This window comes from Lepidochelys kempii, chromosome 3, assembly GCF_965140265.1.
Source record: "Lepidochelys kempii isolate rLepKem1 chromosome 3, rLepKem1.hap2, whole genome shotgun sequence".
Taxonomy (NCBI): Eukaryota; Metazoa; Chordata; order Testudines; family Cheloniidae; genus Lepidochelys; species Lepidochelys kempii.
In genome coordinates this window covers 194,468,341-194,494,997 of record NC_133258.1, presented here as the reverse complement: position 1 = coordinate 194,494,997, position 26,657 = coordinate 194,468,341, and the positions used below count along the sequence as shown (strand labels likewise).

The window sequence follows — 26,657 nt, the reverse complement described above, 5'->3', positions numbered from 1 at the left end:
GGTTTTTCCCCTCTTATTAGAAATTCAGTTTTTGTCTACCTGGGAAGACTTTATGAACCTGTCAAGATGAGGCCCTGGTCTGCACTACAAACATATGGAAAACTCACACCCCTGAGCAACACAGTTATATTGACCCAACTCCCAGTGTAGACGGCACTGTGTTGACTGGAGGGCTTCTCCTTTCGACAGAGCTACCGCCTCTCAGGGAAGTGGAGTACCTGTGCTGACAAGAGAAGCTGTCCCATTGGTGTAGGTAGTGTCGTCACTAAGCACTAGAGCAGTGCAGCTGTCCCACTGCAGCGCTGTAAGTGTAGACAAGCCCTAGGAAACGAGGTGCTCTTTAAAAACAGATAAGGTAGCTCAAGTGAGCTAACATAACTTGAAACTGTCTTTAACACCTCATGTAAATACTGTTTAGCACCTTTACTGCTACGTTTGTTGATATTTAGGGCCCTACCAAATTCATGGCCATGAAAAACGCATCACAGACCGTGAAATCTGGTCTTCCCCCTGTGAAATCTTTTGTGTGCTTTTACTCTATACTACACAGGTTTCACAGGGGAGACGGTTCTCAAATTGGGGGTCCTGACTCAAAAGGGAGTTGCAGGAGGGTTACAGAGTTATTTTGGGGGGGGGGGGGTTGCAGTGTTGCCACCCTTCTGAACTGCCTTCAGATCTGGATGGCTGCAGAGCAGCAGCTGTTAGCTGGGCACCCAGCTCTGAAGGCAGTGTCCTGCCAGCAGCAGCGCAGAAGTAAGGATAGTAGGGCAAATACTGTCCTTACTTTTGCGCTGCTGCTGGTGACGGCTCTGCCTTCAGAGCTGAGCTCCTGGCCAGCAGCCGCTGCTCTCCAGCTTCCCAGCTCTGAAGGCAGTGCTGCTGCCAACAGGAGCACAGAGTAAGGGTAACAGTATCACAACCTCCCCTACAATGACCTTTTGATCCCCCCCCCCCACAACTCTTTTATGGTTCAGGACCCCTAAAGTTACAACACTGTGAAATTTCAAATTTAAATAGCTGAAATCATGAAATTTGTTTTTTTAAAATCCCATGATCATGAAATTGGTAGGGCCCTAATGATATTATAGCCTACCTAGATTTAGATTTGACAATTCTAATATTTCAAAGGTTAAAAACTCCATTGTTTTTTGGACTGGCAGGGCCTGAAACCTTTAGGTCATCTCTATACATCATACAAAAATGGCAAAAGAATTCTTTGCAGGTTATCTTTATAAGACCTTAAAGCTCTTGAGGGCCTGATCCCGAGAGGTTGATCTCAGTGGTAGTTTTAAGTGCTCTCAGGATCTGTCTCTTTATTGTGGTGTAAGTATGTTTATTTGCAAATATGTTAATTATGGAGACCAAGACCATGACTTACTTTTACTATAGTTCATCTCAAGTATGCAGTATAAGAACTGCTTTTGTCTTTGGTCCAAACTTCAGTCACTTAGGCCTAATCTACACACACTTTTTGTACCAGTGTAACTATTTTGGTTAGGGATGTGATTGATTGATTTTGGTAAACTGAACTAACTACCTGTAGATCCCTAGTGTGGACACAGTTATACAAGTGCTGCTTATTCCCCTTTCTGTATGGGAACAGATGTACCAGTGGAAAACAGCTTTGTACTGATTATACTGGTATAATTTTTGTGTGTAGACAGTCCCTTGGACAAATGCTTAATTTTAACACATAAATAGTCCTAGAAACATGCTTAATTTTATTGGGTTAGGGGCATAATTACTTGATGTCATTTAAGTCTGTAGCCGCAGTTATGTCAGAAAAATGATTTTTCAACGTAGGCAAAACCCAGTTTTTGAGAAGAATAAATTGAGCCATAAATTGAGTTAAAGCCATACATTTTCATTATCAAGTCAATATTGTAATAGAAAATGTTATACTATGATAGACAAAGCTGTCTTATTTTAGAATTATTTTTAATAAAATATTTTCATGATAAAGTGAATGAATACACCATGATTAGCATTAAAAAACCCTTCAGTTACTCAGAAATATAACAGAAAATGTTAAATATGAACTACCTTAGCGGTTGTAGCCAAAATGCTTTAATTTTCTTCTTTAAAAATCTTGAATAAATTGATTGGAAACCTGCAGTTCCTGTAATGCTTACTGTAGTATGTGATTATTGTGGATCTTATTGCAATCTGTCTTTAAGAAAAAGTAATTTAAAAATGAGTTTTCACAACACATGTAATGTAGGACAACCTTTAATAAGGTCAGCAGCAGGATCTTAATGTCCACCTCAAACATTCTAGATTTTATGATTTATTTATTGTATTTTTTTTAGAACAAATAGTAAGTTACTTTAGGCCTGGAGTGTTGTCCTAATTAAATTTAAAATTCTTTTGTTCGAGAGATTTATACTACTTTAAACTACCTTAACATTGAGACTTGATGAGATATAAGATTATTCAGTATAAAATTGGTCTCAAGACAGGTTTGTGAGCAGATGTAGCTTGTGTATTTATTTTTATTTGAAAGAATATTTATACACTGCATGTTCTTACCACTTGATGACTCAGTGGGAAGTCAGAGCACCAATTTAAACCACAATGCTAAGAAGAGGAAACTATATATGGTAAAATAATTTCTTATACACCGGATTCTTGCACGCACCAGGCAAACTAAGTAACTATTCTTAAAACACACTTGTAAGTATATGTACAATAGACATTTGTTCTGTGCATTATAATGTACGACATGTAAATCTTGCAAAGATGTTTTTCAATGAGTAGTTCTTCACTATTTTGTAAGATGCAATGTTGCATTTAAATGTTGCTGCTGTTAAACATTTACAATATGCTTAGTTGTGCTGAACTTGGAATTCGATAACTGCCCCAAGGAACACTTCAATTTTGGTTGCATTAGGGAATTTGTTTGCCAGTGGAAAGAATGGGGAATATCTGGGGTCTTTTTAGTAAAAGGAGTTTTTTAGTAAAATGAAAAATGGATTATCCTTGACTAATTATAGATTTTTGAGTGTATTGATTGTATAGTTTGAAGTTCTGGAAAGTTTTTTTAATAAGCTGCTGAAAAATAGGCATTTGTGATTTGATTTGATTTTTTAGTTGGCAAGTGTTACTTTTCGTTTTTACTCCTTTAGCAAGAAATCAAAAACACTCTGGGGCCTTTTCTTCGGCAGCGTTGTTACTCTTTGTGCTGACTCTTAGAATATCCGTTATAGATCAGTAGCGTACATAAAGTGTTATAACTTTGTAGCCATAGTGTCAAATACGTTCAGCCATCTGAAGCCACTGAATTTTAAGTTGACGATGAAAACTGCTGCAATATGAATCTCATCATTAACTTCTAGGAATCCTTTTTAAAAAAAAAAAAGGCTGACCTCCCTCATTCACCGGATCCTCCTGTAGCCTGGGGAAAGGTTCCCTGAGCTGGGAAAGGAGACCAGGAGTTCAGGTCTCATCTTCTAAATGCTATTTAAATTCCTATCAGACTTGCTAAACTTATTATTGACCAAGGCGCCATGAACCCCAAACCAGAAGATGTGGGACAAGCTGCTGAAAATCCTCCCACTCCCCCGTTTTTAAATAGGTTAGCAGAAAGCTCATACAAAGGCACTGTGAACCCAAATTTCTTATGTAACAGACCCTGCTCTTATCCACTATACTACACTGCCTTTCAGAGTGACTAAGCCAGTTTAGCTGTACTGTTTCCTGCCACTATAAACCCCATTCTTTCTCCAGAGCCAGGGATAGAACCCAGGATGCCTGATCACCAGTATTCTGCTGCTGACTAGTAAATAGTTGTGTATAATCCCTGGGATAGTGTATGTTAGTCCTTCTCCAGGCTGGTATAGAAAGGGACTGGCAGTTACTCCTGTAGTTCAAACAGTAAGAGCCTAAGCTGGAGCTCTCAAGGTGAAGCAGTTCAAACCCTGCTGCTGATCTATGTGGAGGTAGGGTTGTGTATGATTTGCTCTGTGAAAAGACCACTTTAAAACAGTATTGTAGAACTTAAACTATGATGATTTGTAGATTGTAAATGTGTGAATCACCAAAACACACACTTCACCTTTCACTCGTTTATTGCACATTTCACTTTTGTCACCCTCCTGGTAGGTGTATCTGTGTTGTATGTCATCCTCTGCCCAGTCTGAAGAGAATGAGTATTTGTGACAGCTCTCAGCTTGAGAACTTGGCCCTGTACCCCGCACAAGCTGTAAAGACTCATGCTTTCGATTTTGGAGATCATTGTTTCAATTCATAGTGTTGGCCAACATGGCGTCCATGACACTTGCAGGTCTCTCGTGTTGGTGTGTTTGAAGGTTGAGAAGTACACTTAATACTTGCGTGAAAGGGCGTGGGAGGAACAATAGGCAGATTTACTGGTATAGTGCTGCTGCAGCTGCTTGTGGCTGTATGTAGTTTCTGGAGTCCATGAGAGGCTCTGATGGAGTGTTTTGGGGAGTATTTACGTGGACTCCTTCGTAGAATAAGGGGTTGCAGGCACACAGTTTGCTAAGGCATATCAGACTTGCACAGTCTTCAGAAGCAGCTTCACCTGTATAAAAAAAACTAAGAAATTAGTGAACAAAAATTACATTTAGTGGCATTTAACATTGCAACAGGGCACATCCCAGCCACCCAAAACCTTAGAAGCATGGAAATAAGTTATGGGGAAAGCACTTCTTTCTACCTGCACATTGCAGACAGCACTTTTGATAATGCGCTTCATTGCTCCATAAGGTTTCCATCTCCAACAGATTCCCAAAGTAATATATACCCCTAATTGATCAAACTTGAGTGACCTCAGCTGTGTTAAGGCAAATTAACTTCACCAATGCTTTAAATATGACAGTTGTACTCATCTGTTCATGTAATTGATATAAAAGCGTATGAAGTCACATGCACTTTTGTATTAAAGAGCATGTTTGATCAAATTGGGGTAATAGGCTTGTGAGGCTCTATCTCCCATTAATCAGAGTGGCTTCATAGCTTTGCAGACTCTCTGATACTCAGGTGTGGAAATAAGTGCATTGGCAAAAAGATTTTGGGCTCCAGCCTGTTCAGCGTGTTCCGATGTTCCAAATACGGTTGGCCATTAATTGCTGTCATAAATAGGAGCAGCACTCTCTTGCATGTGTAGACAAGATCTGAATAAATCCTAGATATTGATAGCCTCAGAATAAGCAGAAGGGCTGACAAGCCCTTGCCTTGCCATTTCATACCATATTGCTGAAGAAGACCTTTCATCTTTGGAAAGGAGTCGGGACTTGTGGAAGGGAGTTGATAAGCCCAAGAACACGCTTCCTACCCTCAAACATGTCAAGTTGGCTCCAACGGCAGACAGAACACATTTAAAAACGGAGGTGGTGTACAAAAAGAAAAGTGAGGGCGACAAAAGTTTTGCCCTGCATCATGTTTTTCCATTGATGCTGAATGCAAATTGATTTTGCTAATTAAAAGTATAGCAGCTACTAGGTAAGGAGCCATATTAAATGATTCGTAATTCTTGCCATTGTATTTAAGGTTCTTAACTTATATCCACATTTCCCAAACTTTTGAAAGTTGAGCCTCCCTTTGGGGAAAAAAACCCCCAAATGTGCCTCCCGCCCCAAAACGCCCCAAAGAATGTTAAAGGCCTACTGTTCATTTTAATGTACATATCTTCATGCACCACCACTTCTCCTCTTCTCTCAGGGAAGTACTGGTGTATAACTTCCCATCCTTTCTTACATACTTTGAGCAGTGTTGATATTTAAAGTATTCTAACTGGCATTTGAGTTAATATCAGTTGAAATTAATAGGACAGTTCACACTTTAGAATTCAGGCAGAAATTACTGCATCAGTTAGCCTTCAAAAAGTGATCCGAGTGTTTTTCCACAACTGTAACAGCTAGAGACTTTTTGTTTTTATAGACACAGCAGAAATGCTAGACAAAATTTGAAATCTGTCTGCTCTCACAGCAAGCCGCTCCCACAGCAAGCCACTCCCCGCTCCCAAAATGAAACAAAAAACACTTTATCCCAGGGTAGCATGTCCCACATCTTAGAAAATGTAGACTTACATTAAGTTCTTTCAAGTGTTACATGGCTTTTTAAGTATAATTTTAATAATGCCTTATTACCCTGCAGTTTGGACTAAGAAGATGTGAATAGCAATGCACACTAAAGTGCTGTGCTGTCCAAGGACTGAAGAGCCCCAAGTTTGCAGCCCAACTTTTCAGTTCATGCCTGCAGTATCCTTACTGGGGAGTTACAGCACAGCATTTGTGCACTGCTATTCACACCCCATTAGCCCAAACTATGGGGTATTAGAGACAGGCCCTAAGGGTTTTGAGAAGTAAGCTGCTTGCTGCCAGAGGACCACCCTGAAAGATGATCAATGTAGAGTTGAAGAATGGTGGGGGGAGGTGAGCCAAATACAGTATAGTTAAGCTCAGAGGTTTCGCGCATATCTTTACCAAATGAAACAGGCAGTATTAGTATCTCTTAAAAATTTCAGATATGTGCTTAAAAAAAGTTTCTAAAACTATTTAAAATGAGTATTGACGTTCTAGGCAGAGACTTGTAAATGTACATTTGGGCCTACAAATTTACCCTAATTGTGAACTCAACTGTAAACAGTGAGTATATGTTCATTAGATGTTGCAATAACTTACAACAACAAATATTGGTGGGAAAAGGTGCAAAAGTGGGACAGACTGAAATAGTTCAAGCAAAAATGTCTACTGATATTACTCAAGGACTACGTTAAGATCATTCTTGGTAAACAAGAAAAGTGTGGAAGCAGAAATCAGTAAACTACAATTGGTGTATTGGAAACTAGGTCTAATTGTTGGACAGAATAATGAGAGGGTGGTCTATTCCAGCCATCATTGCCTTTTGGGGTCCTTAAAGAGACTTTGGGGAGAACAATTGGCCAGTGGGAGTGAGCTTCACCATCATGGCTACCATCCCCACTGTCTCCTCGGAGCTCAGATCTTTTTTATCATGAAAGATGTCCTGACCAAACTGGGCCAGATGACATCACTACCCCCACTAGTCTCGCATCCCAAACACCACCTGGGATGTGAGACTCTCTTCTCCCACCTCCTCCAATATGTCTTTTTCCTTCCTTACCTTATTTCTTCTCTTTCATATCTCTCACTCCTTTTCCCTTCTGTCTAAAGAGAGTCTGGCTTAGCTGGCCAAGACTGCATATTTTTCAGCATTGCTGTGAGCCTGTGCCCAGAAAGAGGTAGCTAAACACAATGCCCTAAATAGTCCTCTTCAGGTATAAGTTTGCCAGGTCTTGGAATGGGTAATAAGTCTATGTGCTGTGTCTGGTTTTTTCAGCAGTGAAAGTGCGTGGGAGAGTCAACACCAGAGACAGAAGCTGCATTTTCTGTCTTTGCTATTCTTTTCTTTCCCCCCTTGTGTGTGTTTGTTTTGTTTTGTCTTGTCATCTTAGGAAATGGGATCGGGCTTTAACAACACCAGCAATAATAGCTCCAGACCATCTCAACTAATTTCTTTGTTTTTCCCCAAAAGGACAGTCATTACCTTCTTTAATACTACCGAAGAGGCTAGTTTTTTTTCCTTCTAAAAACTCTCCAGATACAGGGAAAGGGAACAAGTGATGTTGATAAAATGAGAGCCATATTTAATACTTTATTCAATATTTAATTTAATACATCCGATGAAGTGAGCTGTAGCTCACGAAAGCTCATGCTCAAATAAATTGGTTAGTCTCTAAGGTGCCACAAGTACTCCTTTTCTTTTTGCGAATACAGACTAACACGGCTGTTACTCTGAAACCTGTCATTAATCCTTTACGTTTCAAATGCTTCTACTGTTTTTCCTTCTTTTCTGTATCTTTAATAAAAGGATTTGTAATGATGTGTTTGCCATGGAACAAAGCAGGCTGAGGTCACTGTCTTCCAAACCCCGAACTTGTTTAAAACTGTTTAATGTTGGACAGTCAGGATCACGTTAACACCTTTGGGCCCCTTTATTACATCTAAATTAACACAACGTGACTTATTTTCTAAAATTCCTTACCTGCATTTGAAAATTTCCTCATAAAGACTAAAATATTTTTAATAGTAATAAACAAATGTGATGCATATATTAACTAATCAAATTATTTAACTTTTTTCTTTTCAGTTTGTGAAATGTGGGTATGCAGGCTCAAATTTTCCGGAACACATCTTTCCAGCTTTGGTTGGAAGACCAATTATAAGATCAACTGCCAAAGTGGGAAACATTGAAATCAAGGTAATGTTTTTTTCTATAACAGTTTAAAGCATTCACGGTAGTCTTTACAGTAGAACCTCGGAGTTACAAACTGATCAGTCAGCCTCACACCTCATTTGGAACTGGAAGGATGCAATCAGGCAGCAGAGACAAAAAGAAAGAAAGAAAGAAAAAGCAAAAACTGTACACCAGCAGTTCTCAAACTGTGGGGCGGGACCCCAAAGTAGATCGCAACCCCATTTTAATGGTGTTGCCGGGGCTGGGACCCCAAAGTAGGTCGCAACCCCATTTTAATGGTGTTGCCGGGGCTGGCCTAGATTTGCTGGGGTCTGAGGCAGAAGCCCAAGCCCCACCTCCTCAGGCCAAAGCTGCAGCCTGAGGACTTCAGCCCTGGGCAGTGGTGCTCAGGTTACAGGTCTCCTGCGTGGGACTGAAGCCCTTGGGCTTCAGCTTTGGTCCCCCCCACCTGGGGCAGTGGGGTTTGGGCTTTGGCCCGCCCCCACCCAGGGTGGCAGGGCTCAGGCTTTGGTCCCCTCTCCTGGGGTCATGTAGTAATTTTTATTGTCAGAAGGAGGTCACGGTGCAATGAAGTTTGAGAACCCCTGCAAATGTAAACTACTAAAAAAAAAAAAAGGGGTAAGGAAACAGTTTCTGTGCTTGTTTCATTTAAATTAAGATGGGTAAAAGCAGCATTTTTTTGTGTGCATATTAGACTTTCAAAGCTGTATTATGTCAATGTTCAGTTGTAAACTTTTGAAAGAACAACCGTAACGTTTTGTTCAGAGTTATGAACATTTCAGAGTTATGAACAACCTCCATTAACAAGGTGTTCGTAACTCTGAGGTTCTACTGTAACACATGAAAGTACTTTCTCCTTCTTTTATCATGCCCCCCAGCAGTCTATCCTGTGATTCACTGCTTAAGTAATGAGCTTTAGCAGCTGCACCCCTTCGGGGCATGTGGTGAGCAGAAGGGTAGATTAACGTTACTGGAAGCTGACCGTCAGGGGGCCAGTGTGCATAGGGGGGCTGGAGCTCTTAGATCTTGATAAGGGATTTGGGGAAATGAGGCAGAAATTGATCAGATGACTGATCCTTGCTGTCCAGTCTTAGTGCAAGATTCTGAGACAATGGTGAGTATTGGCTATAACCTGTAATGTTTACTATTCAGTGTACAATTAGTTGTAAGCAAAACCATCTGTGAACTAGTATTAGTTGCCTAACTTTGCTTGTATTTATTTTTCATTATGTTTTAAGTAGTGATGGTAGACATAATGCTTTCCACAGAATAGAGAAACAATCCCTGCTCTGAGGAGCTTACAGTCTAAAAATATTGTAATATTGCAGGTTTGAAAAAAATTCTAATCACTAGCATTGAGTTGAAAACCTTCCTTGAGGCATGTGGGGGCTTATGTTTCTAACCCTTCTGATTGCAGAGATACTATTTCAGATTTAAGTACATGCAGGGCTGACTTCCTGAGTGTGCAGATAAAGTTTGTGTCTGCTGCTCCTGCTTCACAAAGCTATGAGTGGCAGAGTGAAATCAACAGAACTCTGGTCAGTTTTACTCCTGATATTTGGAATCCTAGAGGTAGCACTGAAACAGTTTCTTGCTGGTGCTTAGGGGAAAGTATGAGCATTAGTAGAAGGTGGCATTAGAATTATTTAAGAGGAAGAATGACAAAAAATGCAAAGTAAAGGTCTAGACTGGAAAGGGGTAAAGTAGCGGAGATCTTTCATTTCCTTCCCTGCATCCCTCAGCAGCCAGGAGGTTGGGTAGTAGAGGACTTTTCACCTTCACAGTAGCTGGGAGGACATGGAGGGAGAAAGAGAGAGTTCTTCTCCTCATTTCTCGAAGCTTGGTGGGGGCAATTGAAGGTCCACGTTTTTCAGACATCTACTTGCCAGTAGCTGAAGTGAAAGCTAGATTCCGCAAGCAGAGTCAAAGTACAATCCTGGCAGAAATCCCCTCACCCTACACAGTGGTTAGAAATGTCTCACCAAGGAATTTCTCCTGGAGATTACTGATGTGGACCCATCTTCTTTCTGCTTTGTTTCTACCTTAGGCTAGAAGCTTTAGTGTTATGGGTAATGGGTCTGATACATTTTTCAAGCCCTGACATGGTCAATGCTGCTAGCCCAGTTTAGGATGGCCTTTGATCATCTGAGTATTTGATTTAGTATGAGTTGAGGCTCTGGAATGGGGTTGAGGGGAGTGTCATATATGATGTATTGATGCTTTTTTGCATCTAACTTCTTGTATCATGTCTCCCATTCTAAAGATAGAATCACTCAAGGATATTTTCATGAAGAATGGGACTTGGACTCCTGATTTATTTTGTAACTACTTTACAGGACCTGTCTACTTTATTGTAGTTGCTGTAAGACAAGGCCAAAATAAACCAGGTCAGGAGAAGCAAACAACCATCCTACAGATCTGTCTCAGATCTTCCTTCCTGGTGCATATGTAGGATAAATTCAGAAAGACAGTACAGTGAAACTGTCTGAGGGCCATTTTTTTCCCCTCTGGATGTCATTCCATTTTTGCTGCTTTCCTAAAAAGATATTTTTGGCAGATAAATTATACTAAAATTTGAATGGATTAATTCTAGCTACACATTAAAGAGCATTGTGGCTCATTCAGAAGACTCTTGAGCAAAGGAAATTGACAAGAACATAGTCAGTTTAGCTCTTTAAAAATATTCAGAAAAACTAGCCAAATTCAGGAACTGAGTGAAATGAGCCCTAAAATAGGGTTTTATAAAAGCAGCCTAACCCTCCCTTGCCTATTATTCCTGTCAGGAGAGCAAATGAGGACATAAGGAGACACCGCTACATCAAAGGTGTGGTTTTCACTGGAACAGTTTCCCCCAAAATTCCAACCAGTTTTAAAACCTGTTGAGCTAAATTGATTTTAAAACTGCTTGAAGTTGTAGTGCAGATCAGGCTCCTGGCAGCTTGAACTAGTTTTACTGAACCAGCTTCTAAACTACCTTCAGCAGTTTTTGAAACTGGTTTGGTAAAAATGGTTGGCTTAGGGAGCCTAAACTACGCTGCACTTCCAACTGGTTTTAAAATAGATTTTGATGGATCAATTTTAAAACTAATTAGAATCTTTAGGGATACTTCCTTGCAGTAGAACAGACCCAAGTATGCACTTTACCTCATTTTTATTCCTAGTCCATGCCCCACAATTATCTTCCTCAGTTCCTATCTCAGAAATCCATAGACTGGGGTGTCTGTAGGCTTTGAGTGAGTGGAGAATATAGTCAGCATTCACCCTGTGTTCCTCCTGCGACTGGATGTGGATTTTCTGGCAGCTGCCTTTGCAGAGTACTTGCTCTGATGTTATTGTCATGTGTAAGTAGAGCAAGTAAACATGCCTACTGGAGCTGATATTTTTCTTATTAAAATGCTATTGGAAGGGTTGGTGACTGAGGAGGCCTAGGTTTTGATCTTGGATTGGGTCATGAGTGAAAATGGCATCCTAGTCCCTGCTTGTCCACAAAAGTACGTATCTTGCTGTGTAGTACGATGGCTGTTAATTCTCCTAGCCCCCCTCTAGCACAGCAGGGTACGGCATGGCAGAACTGAGATGCGGAGCTGTGTAGGGAAATGTGCACAAATCTGCCTGCACTGTACCCTTTTCAGGTCATTGCTGTTGCTGTGTCACTTCATGAGCGCTTAATTCAGTTAGAATGAATACATAAACAGCATTTAAGTTTATGAGCTTCATGTACTCACAAGTTTGTATTTTAGCTTAATATTTTTATAACTGTTATAGTAAAAATTCAACTCGAAGAGCTGGAAGGATGAATATTTTTATGGAAAAAAAGAGGTGGAGGAAAGCAGGGATCCTGGTGGCAATGTGCTGGCGTTAGTTGCTTCCAAATCCACCACGCAATTAGTCTACTCCAGATCTACCACTCACGTTGGATAAAATTCGATTTTTAATGGGATATCGGCATATAAAAGATCTTGCTTCTTAGAAAAGATGCAAAGACACTGGTTATTGTCAATAGCATATTGTGAATAAAAATGAGAAGCCCGCCACTAAACTAATGGAAACAAATTAATCACAGACAGAAATGGCTTCTGAGAAGAACAGCGATGTCATTGATAGTGGTAGCTTGGCCCTAACTACGCTAACTCAGAACACTTGCAGCAATACGTGCATCTCTTTTCTGCTGTATATCTACTGTGTACTTAAAATAATTTGAGGATTTCCTTTAGGCCTTTTCTGACTCTCTTGCTTCTATCTTCTTTCTTCACCTTTCTTGACCTGTTGAAGTAGAATAACAAAAAGATGGTAAGTGAGGTGCCCCTGTATTGTTTGTTTCCCATTTTTTGCTTTATGGGATGCAGTAGCCGTTGCATTATTTTGATGCTTTTTAATGTTTTGTCTTGTCCCACATTTTACATTTGATTACTTATTTTAAACTTTGTTCATTGTTTTGATTTAGTAGCAACTAATACTATAAGAATCTTGTATATTGCTTCTGATTGTGACATGACCTGAGTTATGTGCAGATGCAAGAATAATTCATTTTTCTATAAGAGCAACATGAATTTAATGTTAACATTAGAAAATGCTTTATCTAACATAACAAAATAATGAAGATAGGAAAAGATCATGGCTTTTCCTTGACCTTGTCCTGGTCTGAGGTATACGTCATGCACAGAACAGATTTCAAATGGTTGTTCTTTAACTAGCGATTGTTAAATAAAGTCAGAATTTTATGAATTTGTTGTGATAGAACTGATGTAGTCACATGGTTACTTAGTGGTATGTTTGTTGGAGTAAGTTTAGCAAATTATGATCTTCTTAAAGTTTAGGGGTTTAGGTTTCTAATTTTTACATTAATAGTCCATTCTATGAAAACTGTTTTATAAAATTAAGAACTGATTAGGGGACTCAAATTAAAAATCATGTAATAAAATTATTTCTTTACCAGTTACTAGTAACTTCTTAGATTATTAAAACTAAAAATAATTTAAAAGTTCCAGTTTGCTTTTCATTATGTCTTTTTCTTTCTTAGCTTAAACAGAGAATCTGAGTCACCTTTACCTCTCAGTGGCACAGTGATTGGGTTGTAAACTCTGCAGTAGACAATTTGGTCAAAAGCAACCATTTCATTGTACTTTAATAAAGGAAACACTTATTATTTTGCTAGATTGTAGAAATGTGATCTTTAAAAAGAGGATATATTTTAATTCATTTCTTTAAATATGGTGGTAAGTCAGCCATTAAGGCTCCTCTGGAAGAAGATGGTCTATAGTGGGAAGCAAAGGTAACATTTCATTGTACCCACTTGCCTCAGGAAATACCTGTGGAAAAGGAAAGGGTTTTCCTATATAATCAATTTAGAAATTGACTATATGAATCACAACTGTGTAATATGTGTATTTTGTATAAAATATCATACTGGGGTTGGGGGTTTTTTGTTTTGTTTTTTTGATGCGGAATAAAAGGGATACATATCAGTTATCGGTCTACCCTGTTAAAACTTTACTGGCAAAGGCTTAGTTAAACCACTTTTTATTTTAATGTTTAGTGTGGTACTTCCAGTCCCTTATTTGCTTTTGCTACTTGTTCTGTATGCTTATGCAGCTCTCATTATCCCTGTTTTGGGAATGTGCACAGAAACTTGCAGCATGCGTGAAAAAATTTTCTGCTAGCCCCACCTACTATCTTTTATGTGCTTTTTCACATCTCAACCTATTCAAGTGAGTATTTGATGAAGTAATTTTGGAGATCTCAATGAGTAAACGTCTGTACATACTAAGGTTTCTTTACTGTTCCATGGTTACAAAATGCAGGGTAGCTTCTTACTACGGTAAGTTTGATTTAAGGTTTTGAAGTCTTCCAAATACCGGTTCTCTGAAAAGATCTGGTATGGGTCTCAGCCACATTAAATATTTTGTGCAGTAAAGCCTACTTTTTATACATAAAAACTAATTTCAGGTCATGGGCCATTCAGTACATATAATCAGATGCAAGTTGGAATATCTTTTATTCTTAATAATCAAAAACTGCTAAAGAATAATGAAAATTCTTGCAAACTGACATAAAAACTTCAATACTGTGACTTTATAGGATCTTATGGTTGGTGATGAAGCAAGTGAATTACGCTCAATGCTGGAAGTGAACTACCCAATGGAGAATGGCATAGTCCGGAACTGGGATGATATGAAGCACCTCTGGGACTACACATTTGGACCAGAAAAACTTAACATCGATACGAAAAACTGTAAAATACTACTCACGGAGCCTCCCATGAACCCAACGAAAAACAGGGAGAAGATTGTAGAGGTATGTTTCTTGACTTGAATAAGGAAAACCTATTTGTGGAGAGCAGGAATTGATGATGGCAGGCACTAAATTTTGTCTAAGAGGTCACTGCTTTTTTAAAATGTAAGATAACCCCTCAAGGCAACATTCTTCCTTGCAGAAAATGGGAGAATTGGTTACAGCCCAGAATAATCACCTTCCTAGTTTATCCAAGGGCAAACAATCCTACTTAGTCCTAAAGTCTAAACAGACTAGCAGTCCCGTGCAAGCTTCTGGACCAGGAAATCACTGATTCAGGCACTGAAGTTCAGGTATGCCTGCACATCCCATCCCCATTGACCCAATAAGGTGAGCTGATGCCTAATACATAGGAGAGGTCTTCCAAAACCCAGTTAATCTTCCTTCACCTCCCTTTCTCAATGACTTAATCCTGCAGTATTCTGAGTAGACCAAATCAAGCAAAGCACTAAAGTTCATGCTTATCTTTAAGCATGTGAGCAGTCCCATTGACTACTGTATATTGGATTAGTGCCAGAGTTCTCAGCATTTCTCAGGATCAGGCCCTAAATGAATTTGACTCCAGCTGGGAGATTAGCAGAGTTTACAGGGGAAATTAAGGTGGTGGCTTGGAAGTAAGGAGTGGTTTACCAGGCAGAGTGTATAGTGTTGTTGTAGGCACCTGGGACATGTTAAGAAAGAGTCAATTTTTGCCAGCACATCTTCTTCCCCCCTTCCCCGCCCTCCAAATCTGTAATAGGTTCTGGGGACTATCTAATAACAGCCTTTCTAGAAAGGCGGTCCTGCAACTAGTTGTCGGGTGCCACAGTGCAGTCTGGAGTGGGTGAGGTCGTAGAGGGTATGTCTACACTGCAATTAAACACCATAGTTGGTCTGTGCCAGCTGACTCGGGCTTGAGGTGTGCGGCCATTTAATTGTGGTGTAGATGGTGTAGACGTTCCAGCTCTGGCTGCAGCCTGAGGTCTGGCACTCTCCCACCTCGCAGGGTCCTAGAGCCTGGCCTCCAGCCTGAAGCCAGATGTCTGCACTACAGTTTAAACAGCCCCAGTCAGCTGGCACAGGCCAGCTGTGGGTTTTTAATTTCAGTTTAGACATACCCTTAGGCTGCATCCCCAATCCAGCATTGACTTAGATGGTCAAGTGCCTCATATAAAAGAAATAGCTCCTTATACAATTCCTATTTTTAATAATTATTTGTCACAAAGTCTCACAGTTTTGGAAAGGTAGTAATGTGAGAATAACATAAAATTTGTTGACTTTCTGTCACGTTATTACTCTAGCAAATAGACCTCTGTTAATGTAAATATTCAGTATAGTTTCAAATGTGGCAGAGAATACCTCGGTAATAACCTCTTCTTTCAGAGACTTTGCTGCAGGAATAAATTGATTATTAAAAAGGTGATATTTTAACTGAAAACTTTCAAAGACTCTGTAGAACATTAGTGTTAACGGATATGAAACTTGAGGTTTTGGGGGGAGTGAGCTCATGAATGTTAAATGATGTCATCTCATAATGCTATGTAAAGCAACGTTAACTAGTCATGTCTGCTTTATCAGGTACATTCATGACTGACTGACTAATGTGGTGCAATAGACAGACTGAACAGTTCTAACAAATGTATGGCTGCCTTCGTGGCATGAATGATTGAATTTCCTTATCAGGTTTCTCGGCCATTCAGAAATCTATCAGGATGTGGTTGTTTTTTGTTTTTCTGGCTTGTTAGGATATAGATATTCAGGCCTTTCTGTAAAGGCCTATACTCTAAGAATTTAGGTGTATTCTTATCACTTAGCTAGTTATAGAGGTAGAAAAGAAAGAATCAGAATCACTGTCTGCTGGTGTAAGGGCCTTCTCTTACTGTGACAGTCTGAGGCCCTGTTCTTAGGCTAAGATCTCTGGCTAAACAACAGAGGCAGCCATAAGCTGGGAAGTGAACGGTCACATCCTCACATTCCAAACTAGTCACATTGAAAGAAGGTGCTACAGTGATAGAACAACAAAGAAATGAGGATTTCACATCCCAGCTATTGATAGGTGAGTTCTTGCCAGACAGGATGTTATCAAACTAAGTTTCCTTTTACATCTTCTAGGCCCTTCCCTTTCTCTGGGGCTGATTGGCATTATCAGGACAGGATTGTATTCCTAACAGCCCAATAGCACCTTCTTTCAATGTGACTAGTTCGGAATGTGAGGATATGACTGTCACAGTAAGAGAAGGCCCTTACACCAGCAGACAGTGATTTTTGATCCTTTCTTTTCTACCTCTATAACTAGCTAAGTGATGAGAATACACCTAAATTCTTAGAGTATAGGCCTTTACAGAAAGGCCTGAATATCTATATCCTAACATGGCTTATCCAAAGACTCTGTTGTGATTATTCTAGTACAAAATTATCTTGTTTGAGCTCACTATAACTTCTGAAATGTATTTTCTATACTCTGTTGTTTCATAGTCTTCCCTGGGGAGAAATTACCGTACTTTATTACACCAATTCAGAGAACGTAAACCTGAAATATGAGCAAGGGAATTAAGAATTTTTTTTGTGTGTGTGGAGCATTTAGCCTTTTTATATAAACACTTTTATAGTTTTTTGAGTGAAGTAAAAACTTTAGTTCTTTTAATGCCTCAGCTTTTGTATTGATCACAGCATGATGAAATCAAATCTTTCTAGTTTTAAAAGGTAATGTTATAGGAAAAGAATCAAAACATTGTCCAATTTTTTTCTATTTTTGAAGCTAGAATGAGAGGCCAATCTGAGATCAGATGAAAGACTGAGTTAAGAGTTTCATAATATGTAATGAAGCTATAATAATTCTGGTATATTTATCATGAAATCCTTGGTGCAATGCAACACAATTGCTTCTTAAAGAAATGATTAATTGAAATGAGTTTTTATGAAAAGTCATTTTGACTGTGTACACTTAACATATCCTGAGAAATCCTAACCGTTATTTTAGTCTGCCTGGCTTTTGTTAGGGCTAGTCTGCACTGACAATGCTAAAGCACTGCCGTGGTTTGTTTCAGAACATACTTAGAGACAATTTCCGCTTTGCTCTTCAGTGTAATTAGCTTTATAAGTGTCTTTGTGTAACTTTTGTCTCAACCTCTGCATAGCCGTTAAATTCTCACACCTGTAACATCCCCTCTGAGGAACAGCCCAGTTGTGTACCTTTCTGTGGTGTATTCTGTGGTGTGGTGGAAGCATTCTTTGGCATTGTCACCCCTTACAACTCCATTGTTTAGTATTCTAGAGCATTCTCTTTTTCTAGCTTCCAGTGCTTTATTGTTGGGCTCCTGCCATTTTTGGAGAAAGGCATTGGACTGGCAACAAAACAATAACTTTAATAGAAGCAAAGATTTATTTTGAGGAGAATATTCTTGACGCTATTTGGATATCAGATTTGTCAAATGTGGTGTGGCGAGACTGCAATTATAGATGTCAAACAAAATAAGTCTAAAATGTCTGAAATAAGCATAGCTAAAAACAGAAGTCTTATGTGTTTACTGCAAAAAGTATATCTTTCCAGGAATATAGTGGAACATGCGAACGCAGTAACTAATCCTGTATGCATATTCTGATTATGGGCAGATAGAAATTGTTACATACCTTTCTCCCATTACAATTTTGGTTCATTTTATGAGCAGTAGAATTCATACAGATTGGGAACAGCAGTAATTCTGTGTCAGTTGAGGTCTAGAAGCTCAGACAGTTTCTTGTTTTGCTTGCTGTTCTTTCCCACGCTCCCTTTTGAGGTAGAATACTATTTCTGCCTTGTAACTTACTGAACTGCTGTGTTTGTGCACATTAGATCATGGCCACTGCAGAACCCTACCCCTAACTTGTGGTATCTTGCACATACCTGAATGTGGAAGGTGAGTAGGTATTCTACCAAACTGTCTTCCACATCACGGAGTCAGTTTTTTAAGAACCCTACAGCAAGGTGCTCCACAGCCTGATCTTTGTACATTTCGTACTCCTTGACTTCCGTCTTCCTATGTATCATGCTCACGCAAATGTTTTGGAAAAATGTATGCTGGTCTTTCCAGTTTTGTTTACAGTGTACTTGGGTTAGCAGGCTTTGGATAGTCAATTTTTAACCATACAAGATAGCACTTTTTCTGTCAAGATCTCTGCAGCAATTCCTAAATATGCTGGCATTACTTTATTTTTAAACTCCAACTAAGTGTCACAGCATTATCTCATTGCAGAATTAGCCTAGTTACTGTTAAAAAATGAGGTCAGTAAAAGTAAATTTTGCTCATTTCCTTTCTTCGTAGTGTTGACCCTGTGAGGGATATGTGTTGAGTTGTTTGGGGTTGTGGTTTTTTTTTTTTTTTGGTTAAATGGGGTCTGTAACTCATGGAGTGTTTTGCTCTCATATACAATAGAACAGCAGTAGTATGGTCTGGGGGGAGATTTTTAAAAGCACAAATGGCAGTTAAGCATCTAGCTGTCATTTGTGCCTTTTGAAAATCGAGAAAGTAAAATCTGGGAGGAGAGGTCAAGTGGGAGTTCAGTAGAGTCTTTTAATGTTAGAGACTTAATAGAAGGAGGAGAAGACATGGTACAATACTTTATATGGGAGAAATCTGAAGGCTTATACAGTAGAACCTCAGAGTTACAAACAACCTTGGGAGTGGAAGTTGTTCGTAACTCTGAACAAAATGTTACGGTTGTTCTTTCAAAAGTTTGCAACTGAACATTCACTTAATACAGGTTTGAAACATTCTACTATGCAGAAGAAAAATGCTGCTTTCTCTTTATTTTTTTAGTAGTTTATGTTTAATACAGTACTGTACCGTACCTGCTTTTTTCCCCCCTTTGTCTCTGCTGCTGCCTGATTGTGCAGTTCCGGTTACCGACAAGATGTGCGGTTGATTGGTCAGTTCGTAACTCTGCCATTCATAACTCTGAGGTTCTACTGTACGCCAGAGAGTGATGGGGGGCAAGGGAAAGAAAATACTTTAAAAAAGAATGCCCCCTTAATTTCAAACTTGTTTTAAAATATTGAGACATACTTTGCAGATCACTAAAACTTGAGCAAAAAAGCTATGAAATATGACTGTAGATCTTAACCAGCCAAGGAACAAATTTGTGAAACTGGGCAATCTTTTAAATCGAGCCCTGTTAACAGCAGACTTTTTGAAACAGTGCCAAGGAGAAGTTGGGAAAAGTCAGTGCTTGATTCATTTAGATATTTTAAGAGAAGTGAAATGTCATCTTTTCCTAGAGCTGTTTGTTTTAAGTAGTCAGCTGTCAGAGCATTTCTGGTTTAACCAGTCTTGAATGCTAAAAGCTTCTGAATTCTTATCAGTTTTTTCTGCTCTGGTAATAGCATACTGAGACAAGGGGAAGTGGTCAATCACTTGTGACTCATGGCTGTAATAAACGGAGTGTTTTGTTCACTCAGTCTTTCTTGCCTTCGCTGTAAACTGGATAAAAGAACAACTCCATGAAGCACTGTCCTAAGTCTGTGGAGTCTGTTTCTTTAAATAGTCAAACTGTATTTAAAATTATAAGCTAAAGGCAAATTAATGGTTAAGGAGAGCTAGAGCACAGGATAAGAACTCTTTGATATTTAACTTGTGTAGGTTTTGATGAGTGCTTTTCTTAGAACGATACACGTTTGCAAGGTATTATTAAATATTGTGGTTATTTAGCTGTACGATTTCAACTGTGCCTGACTTTAACATATTGCTTTTTTAAATCCAGGAAGTCTGTGTCATTTATACTTGCCTATAGCAGCAGGATGTTAATGTGTTTGAAAGACAAGTTACCTTTACTTCGTATTATATGCAGTAAACGTTTTTCTTAAAATGTTATATAATTTAAGAATCCTTAGCAAGGCCTCAGAAATTTACATTATTATTTTTAAATAGTAATTTTTGGGTTCTTTTTATTTGCTATCTGGTTTCTCAAGCTTTAGGATACATTCGCTTACATTTTCAAAATTTTCTTCACAACCATGCACTCTGCTTTTTTTTTTAATAATGAAACCTGAGAATCTCATGCAATCTCTTCATTCCAGCAGCTGGTGCTTTAAGAAAAACACCAAATATTGAGAGACTGATGATAAAATCATGAGTTGGCCACACTGCAGTCCATTCTATCTTCACCAAGAACAGGGAACAGGAAGGCAGAGCTGTATAAAATAGCTTGTGGTACAGGCTCCGATGCCCACGATTGGTGCTGTGAATAGATTTATTGTAAGGGGCTGGCCCTATTTCTTACATTGCAGCTATAGGGTCTGTCTTCTGTATATCGCACAAAAGACAGTTGAAGGAATGAGTCAAATAGACGTTGGCAACAGGAAAAAAAGTTAGATGATCTTCAGAAAGTGACAGGAATGCACACCTTTAACAAACAGTAGGTTCCATGCCCTGTGGAAGCGCGAAAGCCCCTCTCTTTCACCAACAGAAATGGGTCTAATTAAAGAAATTACCTCACCCACCTTGTCTAACTTCATTCCAAAGTCAAATTGCAGTAATGAAGTACATGGCTGCCTCCCACTCGTCAATTAGTTGTGGTTGTTTTTTTCTTTGTTTTTTGAAAAACAGTTCAGTTCACTAAAGCTATGAAAAAAGTGGTGTGTGGGTTTTATTTACAAGCATTAAACCCTCCCCTTCCCCCCTCCCCCGCTTAAATTAATGTGGAATATGTTTATTAACTTACACGGATAGGTCCTAGAGAAACAAGGTGGGTGAGGTAATACCTTTTGTTGGACCAACTTCTGTTGGTAAGAAAGACAAGCTTTTGAGTTTACACACAGCTCTTCTTCAGGTTTAGGAAACTACTCAAAGTGTGATAAGTACAAGGTAGAACAGATTGTTTAGCAAACACAAGGAACCATTCAAGGTGAAGTGACCCATTAACACCCCTCAAGTAGGGAGGGGAGAGGGCAGTTGAAGGGGGTCGTTAGTTGATTATAGATGGTTGTAATAAGCCATGTAATTGTTTGATGATACCCTGTATGGATTCCAGTGTGGTAGTTGACAAGTAGAGGGGATTTTATTTGCGTATTAAAGCAGGTTCTCTTGAGGTTTTTGGGTGGCCTGTTCCATGATGTGATCTACTTTTATGGTGGAGTGTCAGAAATCTTTCCTGAATTCGCAACCTCTCTAAGCTCATCAGCTGCAAGCTCTCCACAGACCAGGACACACCAGCTCAAAGCGGCACTAGACCCAGCTAGAACAATAGATACAAAACCTGCAGACATATCTCCACTGTTACAGTGATCAACACCCTCCTACAGTACACCTTTCTTCTTTGAGTGGTTGCTCATGTCCATTCCACGTTAGATGCTCCCAGTCCTGCTGACACCATTAGGTCAGCTGCTAGCTTCGTTGTCCTCTAGCAGGAGAGAGTATGGTGCTCCAAGCTCCTTCCCTGGCTCCAGGCCCACCATCTCCTTCTAGAGGCAAGCCCACTCTTCTGTCCTCTGAGATGTCATCCCAAGCCCAACACCAGTCACCAGACCCTCGGTACCGATTGGAGGCAGCGAGAGGTACCGTTTCCCGTGGACACCTAAAGAGGATTCTTAATCTGAGTCTGATGCGGAGCCCTGTGTTCAACCTAAGGGCCCCCCGTGGTACATGCCGCCACACCTCAGTACGGGTCCTCCTGCTGGTATCTGGCGAGAAGAACAGTGGCCTATGCATTGGCCCTTCTGGAACTTTTGGTGTTTTTCCCCCATACCAGATCCACCTTCCCAACGTTTCTACTCAGTTACTTCTGAGAGGCGGACTCCCACTCCTCCACAACCAGCATCGGACCCCAACTCCAGTACCAACTCAAGTACCAATTTACAGGATGTAGCAGTAATGGGTCCGATCAAACCTCTGGCAGACTTCATCTTCTCTTTCCCCTCCCCCTCACTTCGAAGAGGGCAGAGAAGAAATATTATGTGCTAGCCAGCGGGTATGAGTATCTGTACTCTCACCCCACTCTGGGCGCCTTGTTGTATGGACGGCTAACGAAAGGGACGGACAGGGCAGTTGAGTGGTACCCTGAAACAGAAGGATGCAAAGAAACTTGATCTGTTTGGGAGGAAAATTATTCAATAGGTGGTCTACAACTACATATCTCAAACCAGCAAGTCTTACTGGGGAAATACAACTACAATTTGTGGGATTCCCTGTCCAAATTTAAGGACTCCAGGCCCCAAGACTGAAGGCAGGAATTCTCAGGCCTCTTAAAAAAGAGAGAATGTTGCTAGAGCCTCTCTTCAAGCGGCACTGGACGCAGCAGATGCAGTGGCTAGGACAAAGGCCTCCTCTGTCACCGTGAGATGATGCTCTTGGCTTCAGTCCTCGGGAATCCCTCAGGAGCTCCAGTCTATCCAATGAACCTCCATTTCAAAGGCTCCTCACTATTTTCAGAGCAGAGGGACACAAGACTACGTAGTCTGAAGGATTCAAGGTCTACCCTCAGGATCCTAGGCCTCTATGCTTTGTCTGCCTCAAGAAAGCACTTAAGGCCTCAACAGCTGCTATGCTTCTTGGCTCCGCCTCCGAGACAGGACCCCTATAAGAGAAAAAGGAAAGATTACAAGCACTGTCAACTGATTCCATTCACCTCAACCTTCCTGCTGGGGTCTGATACGTACTTTGGTGGGCCCAAGCAGGCCTTCTCACTAGCAACTCCTTGGCCAGAAGATGCAGACCCTCCTACGGATGGGGGCCATGGAGGAGATACCTTGAAACTTGAGAGGGAAGGGGTTTTACTCCTGTTATTTCCTAATCCCAAAGGGGGCCTTTGTCTGATCCTGGACCTGCGTTGTCTCAACAGATGTCTCAAGAAACTGAGGTTATGCATGGTCTCTCTCTGGCCTCCATCATTCCCTCTCTGGATCCAGGGAATTGTACACCGCCCTCGACTTGAAGAACACTTACTTTCTCATTTCTGTTTTCCGTGGCCACAGAAGAAATCAATCTCAGGTTTATTGTAAACCAGACTCATTATCAATTCACCTCTCTTCCCTTCTGCCTGTTCACTGTCCCTCAGGTTTTCATGAAGTGCATGGCGGTGGTAGCTGCCTTCCTCAGACAGCAAGGCATTCAGGTCTACCTGTACCTCGAAGACGGAGTAATCCAAGGTCATACAGAGGCTCAAGTAAAGAACAGCGTCAGCCCAGTCCAAGCCACCTTTTGAGTGCTGGGCCTGTTTGTAAACGAGTGAAAATGAACTCTTATTCCAGTTCAGAGAATAGAGTTTGTTGAGGCAGTGCTCGACTCGACCCAAGGCAGAGCCTTCCAGAGGTCCGGTTCCAGACTATGTTGGACCTGATATGCAAGGTCATGGTCCACCCAATCAGGATAGGCTGGGTTTGCCACAAGCTACTGGGACACATGGCTGTGTGCAAATACATGGTCCGCAATGCAACGCTACGCTGCAGGCCCCTGCAGACATGGCAAGCTTTAGTTTATTCCCCAAACAGATACTACTTGGGCTACTAGGTGCTTACTGTTCAATCCCTGGTCCTCATCTCCATCGACTGGTGGAAGGATCATCGTTTGTGATGATGGGAGTCCCCTTTGTTGTACCCCAGCCATCAGCGTCCCTAGTCTTGGACGCATCAGACCTAGGTTGGGGAGCCCACCTTGACAGCCTCAGGACTCAAGGCCTATGGTTCCAGAAAGAACTCTCCCTGCACATAAACATCAGGGAGCTCAGAGTAACCCACTTAGCTTCTAAGTGTTCTTTTCCTGGATCACAGGCAAGGTCGTGCAAGTTCTGACAGACAACACTGTGGCCATGTTCTATATCAACAAGCAGGGAGGAGCTCATTCCTCTGCCCTGTGTCAGGAGGCCATCTGTCTATGGGACTTCTGCACGAAGCACTCCATCCACCTTGAGGCTTCCCATCTTCTGGAACCCTGGAATGCACTGGCGGATCTCCTCAGCAGATCCTTCTCCTCTCACCACGAGTGGTCCCTTCACCCAGAGGTCACCAGGTTTATCTTCCAAAGGTGGATGTCTCCCCAGGTGGACCTCCTTCGCGACCAAGCAGAACAGGAAATGCCAGCAGTTTTGCTCACTGAGCAGGCACAGCCCAGGCTCCCTCTCAGATGCCATCCTGCTTCCTTGAACAGAACTCCTATTCTATGCATTCCCCCTGGTTCATCTGGTTCACTAAATCCTTCTGAAAATCAAACTGGACAAAGCAAGAGTTATTCTTATAGGCTCTGTGTGGCTACGCCAACACTGATTCAGCATATTGCTAGATCTATCAGTAGCAACCTCACTTCTGCTCCCATTCTGCCCGGACCTGATCTCTCAAGATCAGTCAGTTACACCACCTGAACCTCAGCTCCCTTCACCTAACTGCATGGATGTTACATGCCTGAACCCAGAGGAGCAGGCCTGTTTGGAACAAGTTTGACAGGTCTTGCTGGGTAGTAGGAAGCCATCCACTAGGGCTACCTGCCTCGCCAAATTGAAGTGTTTCTCAATATGGGTGTCTCAACGAGACCACTTTCTGACTCAATCTTCCCTTCAGTCTATCCTGGATTATTTGTTCCATCTTAAGCAATAGGGTCTAGCCCTTGTGTCTATCAAGGTGCATTTTGGCCTTCCCACACAGAGGTGAACTGCAGGTTAGTGTTCTCTCATGAAATGGCAGTCCACTTTCTTAAAGGCCTTTCCTTTATCCTCCGGTCCGCAAGCCAATCCCACCCCCGTGGGATTTAATCCTGGTTCCGTTGAGGCTCACAGGTCCTCCCTTTGAACCACTGGCATTGTGCCCTCTAAAATCAAAGCCCTTACATCAGAGCTACCATACACTGTGTTTCTCAAGGATAAGGTCCAACTGTGCCCCCACCCGGTCTTCCTGCCAAAGGTTGTTTTGCAGTTCAAAGCAATCAGGCCATTTTCCTGCCATTTGTCTTTCTGAAGCCTCTCAAGAATTCAGAAGAGCAGCAGCATCACTCATTGGATGTTAGGCATGCCCTGGCCTTCTACATCAAGAGGACTAAACTCTTTCACAGATCCATGCAATTTTTTGTGGCAGTAGAAAAAAGGATGAAAGGCCTACTAGCCTCAGCCTAGGACTTCTCATCCTGGATAACCTCCTCTATTTTGGCATGCTATGAGCAGGTAGATGTCCCACCTCCGGCCATCGTGATTGCTCACTCCATGAGAGCTCAGGCCTCTTCAGCAGCATTCCTGTGCAGGTTCCAATCCAAGGCATCTGCTTCAACCTGGTCATTGGTGCATAGCTTCTCATCCCACTATGCCATCACTCAACAGGTTCAAGACAATGCCAGGTTCAGGAGAGCTGTGCTGTAGTCTGCATGTCCATGAATTCTGAGCCCACCTCCTTGGGTACTGCTTGAGAGTCATCTGACGTGGAATGGACACAAGCAAGCACTCGAAGAAGAAAAAATGTTTACTAACCTTTCCATAACTGTTGTTCTTCAAGATGTGTTGCTCATGTCCATTCCACAACACTCTCTCCTGGTTGGTTGGCAAGAAAGAACTGAGGTGGTGTGGGGTCGGCAGCACCTTTACGCTAGCGCATAAGTGCACGACACCAGAAGGCGCTAGAGCTGGCCAGATGGATACCACCGAGGGGGAAAAATCTCCGGCAACAGCACATGCGGTGCGCGCGCTCCTGTTGAATGGACATGAGCAACACATCTCAAACAACAGTTACAGAAAGATTAGTTACCATTTTTTCAAGATCTGTGGGACCGACACATGCCTATCACTACGTGAGGTATACCTCATCCAGTGCACTACACACTACAATAGCAACTACACCTCTACCCCGACATAATGCGATCCGATAGAACACAAATATAATGATACTATGCTGCTCCGAGTGGTGTGTTGAGGGGGCCGGGCTGGGGGGTTGGATAAGGGGCAGAGGGTCCGGGGGGGGCAGTTAGGGGACGAGGAGCTGGGGGGTTGGATGGGTCAGGGGTTCTGAGGGGTCAGTCGGGGCAGGAAGTAGGTGGGGGTCGGATAGGGGGTGGGGCTGGCTGTTTGGGAAGGCACAGCCTTCCCTACCCGGCCCGCCATAGCATGTTCAATATAACGCGGTTCCACCTATAACGCGGTAAGATTTTTTCTCCAGAGGACTGTGTTATATTAGGGTAGAGGTGTATGTGGGTGAAACCAGACAA

At 41.3% G+C, this 26,657-nt stretch overlaps 1 protein-coding gene across 2 annotated transcripts in view; it reads left to right on the top strand.

Annotated features, from left to right (window-relative positions):
* ACTR2 (actin related protein 2) overlaps positions 1-26,657 on the top strand; it is a 42,345-nt gene that overhangs the window by 3,922 nt on the left and 11,766 nt on the right. The window contains exons 2-4 of one of the 2 annotated variants that reach the window (XM_073339472.1): positions 8,131-8,241; positions 12,514-12,528; positions 14,317-14,532. In XM_073339472.1, coding sequence (XP_073195573.1) covers positions 8,131-8,241; positions 12,514-12,528; positions 14,317-14,532 — 342 coding nt within the window. The remainder of the gene's footprint in view (positions 1-8,130; positions 8,242-12,513; positions 12,529-14,316; positions 14,533-26,657) is intronic. The other variant, XM_073339473.1, reaches the window with a different exon arrangement.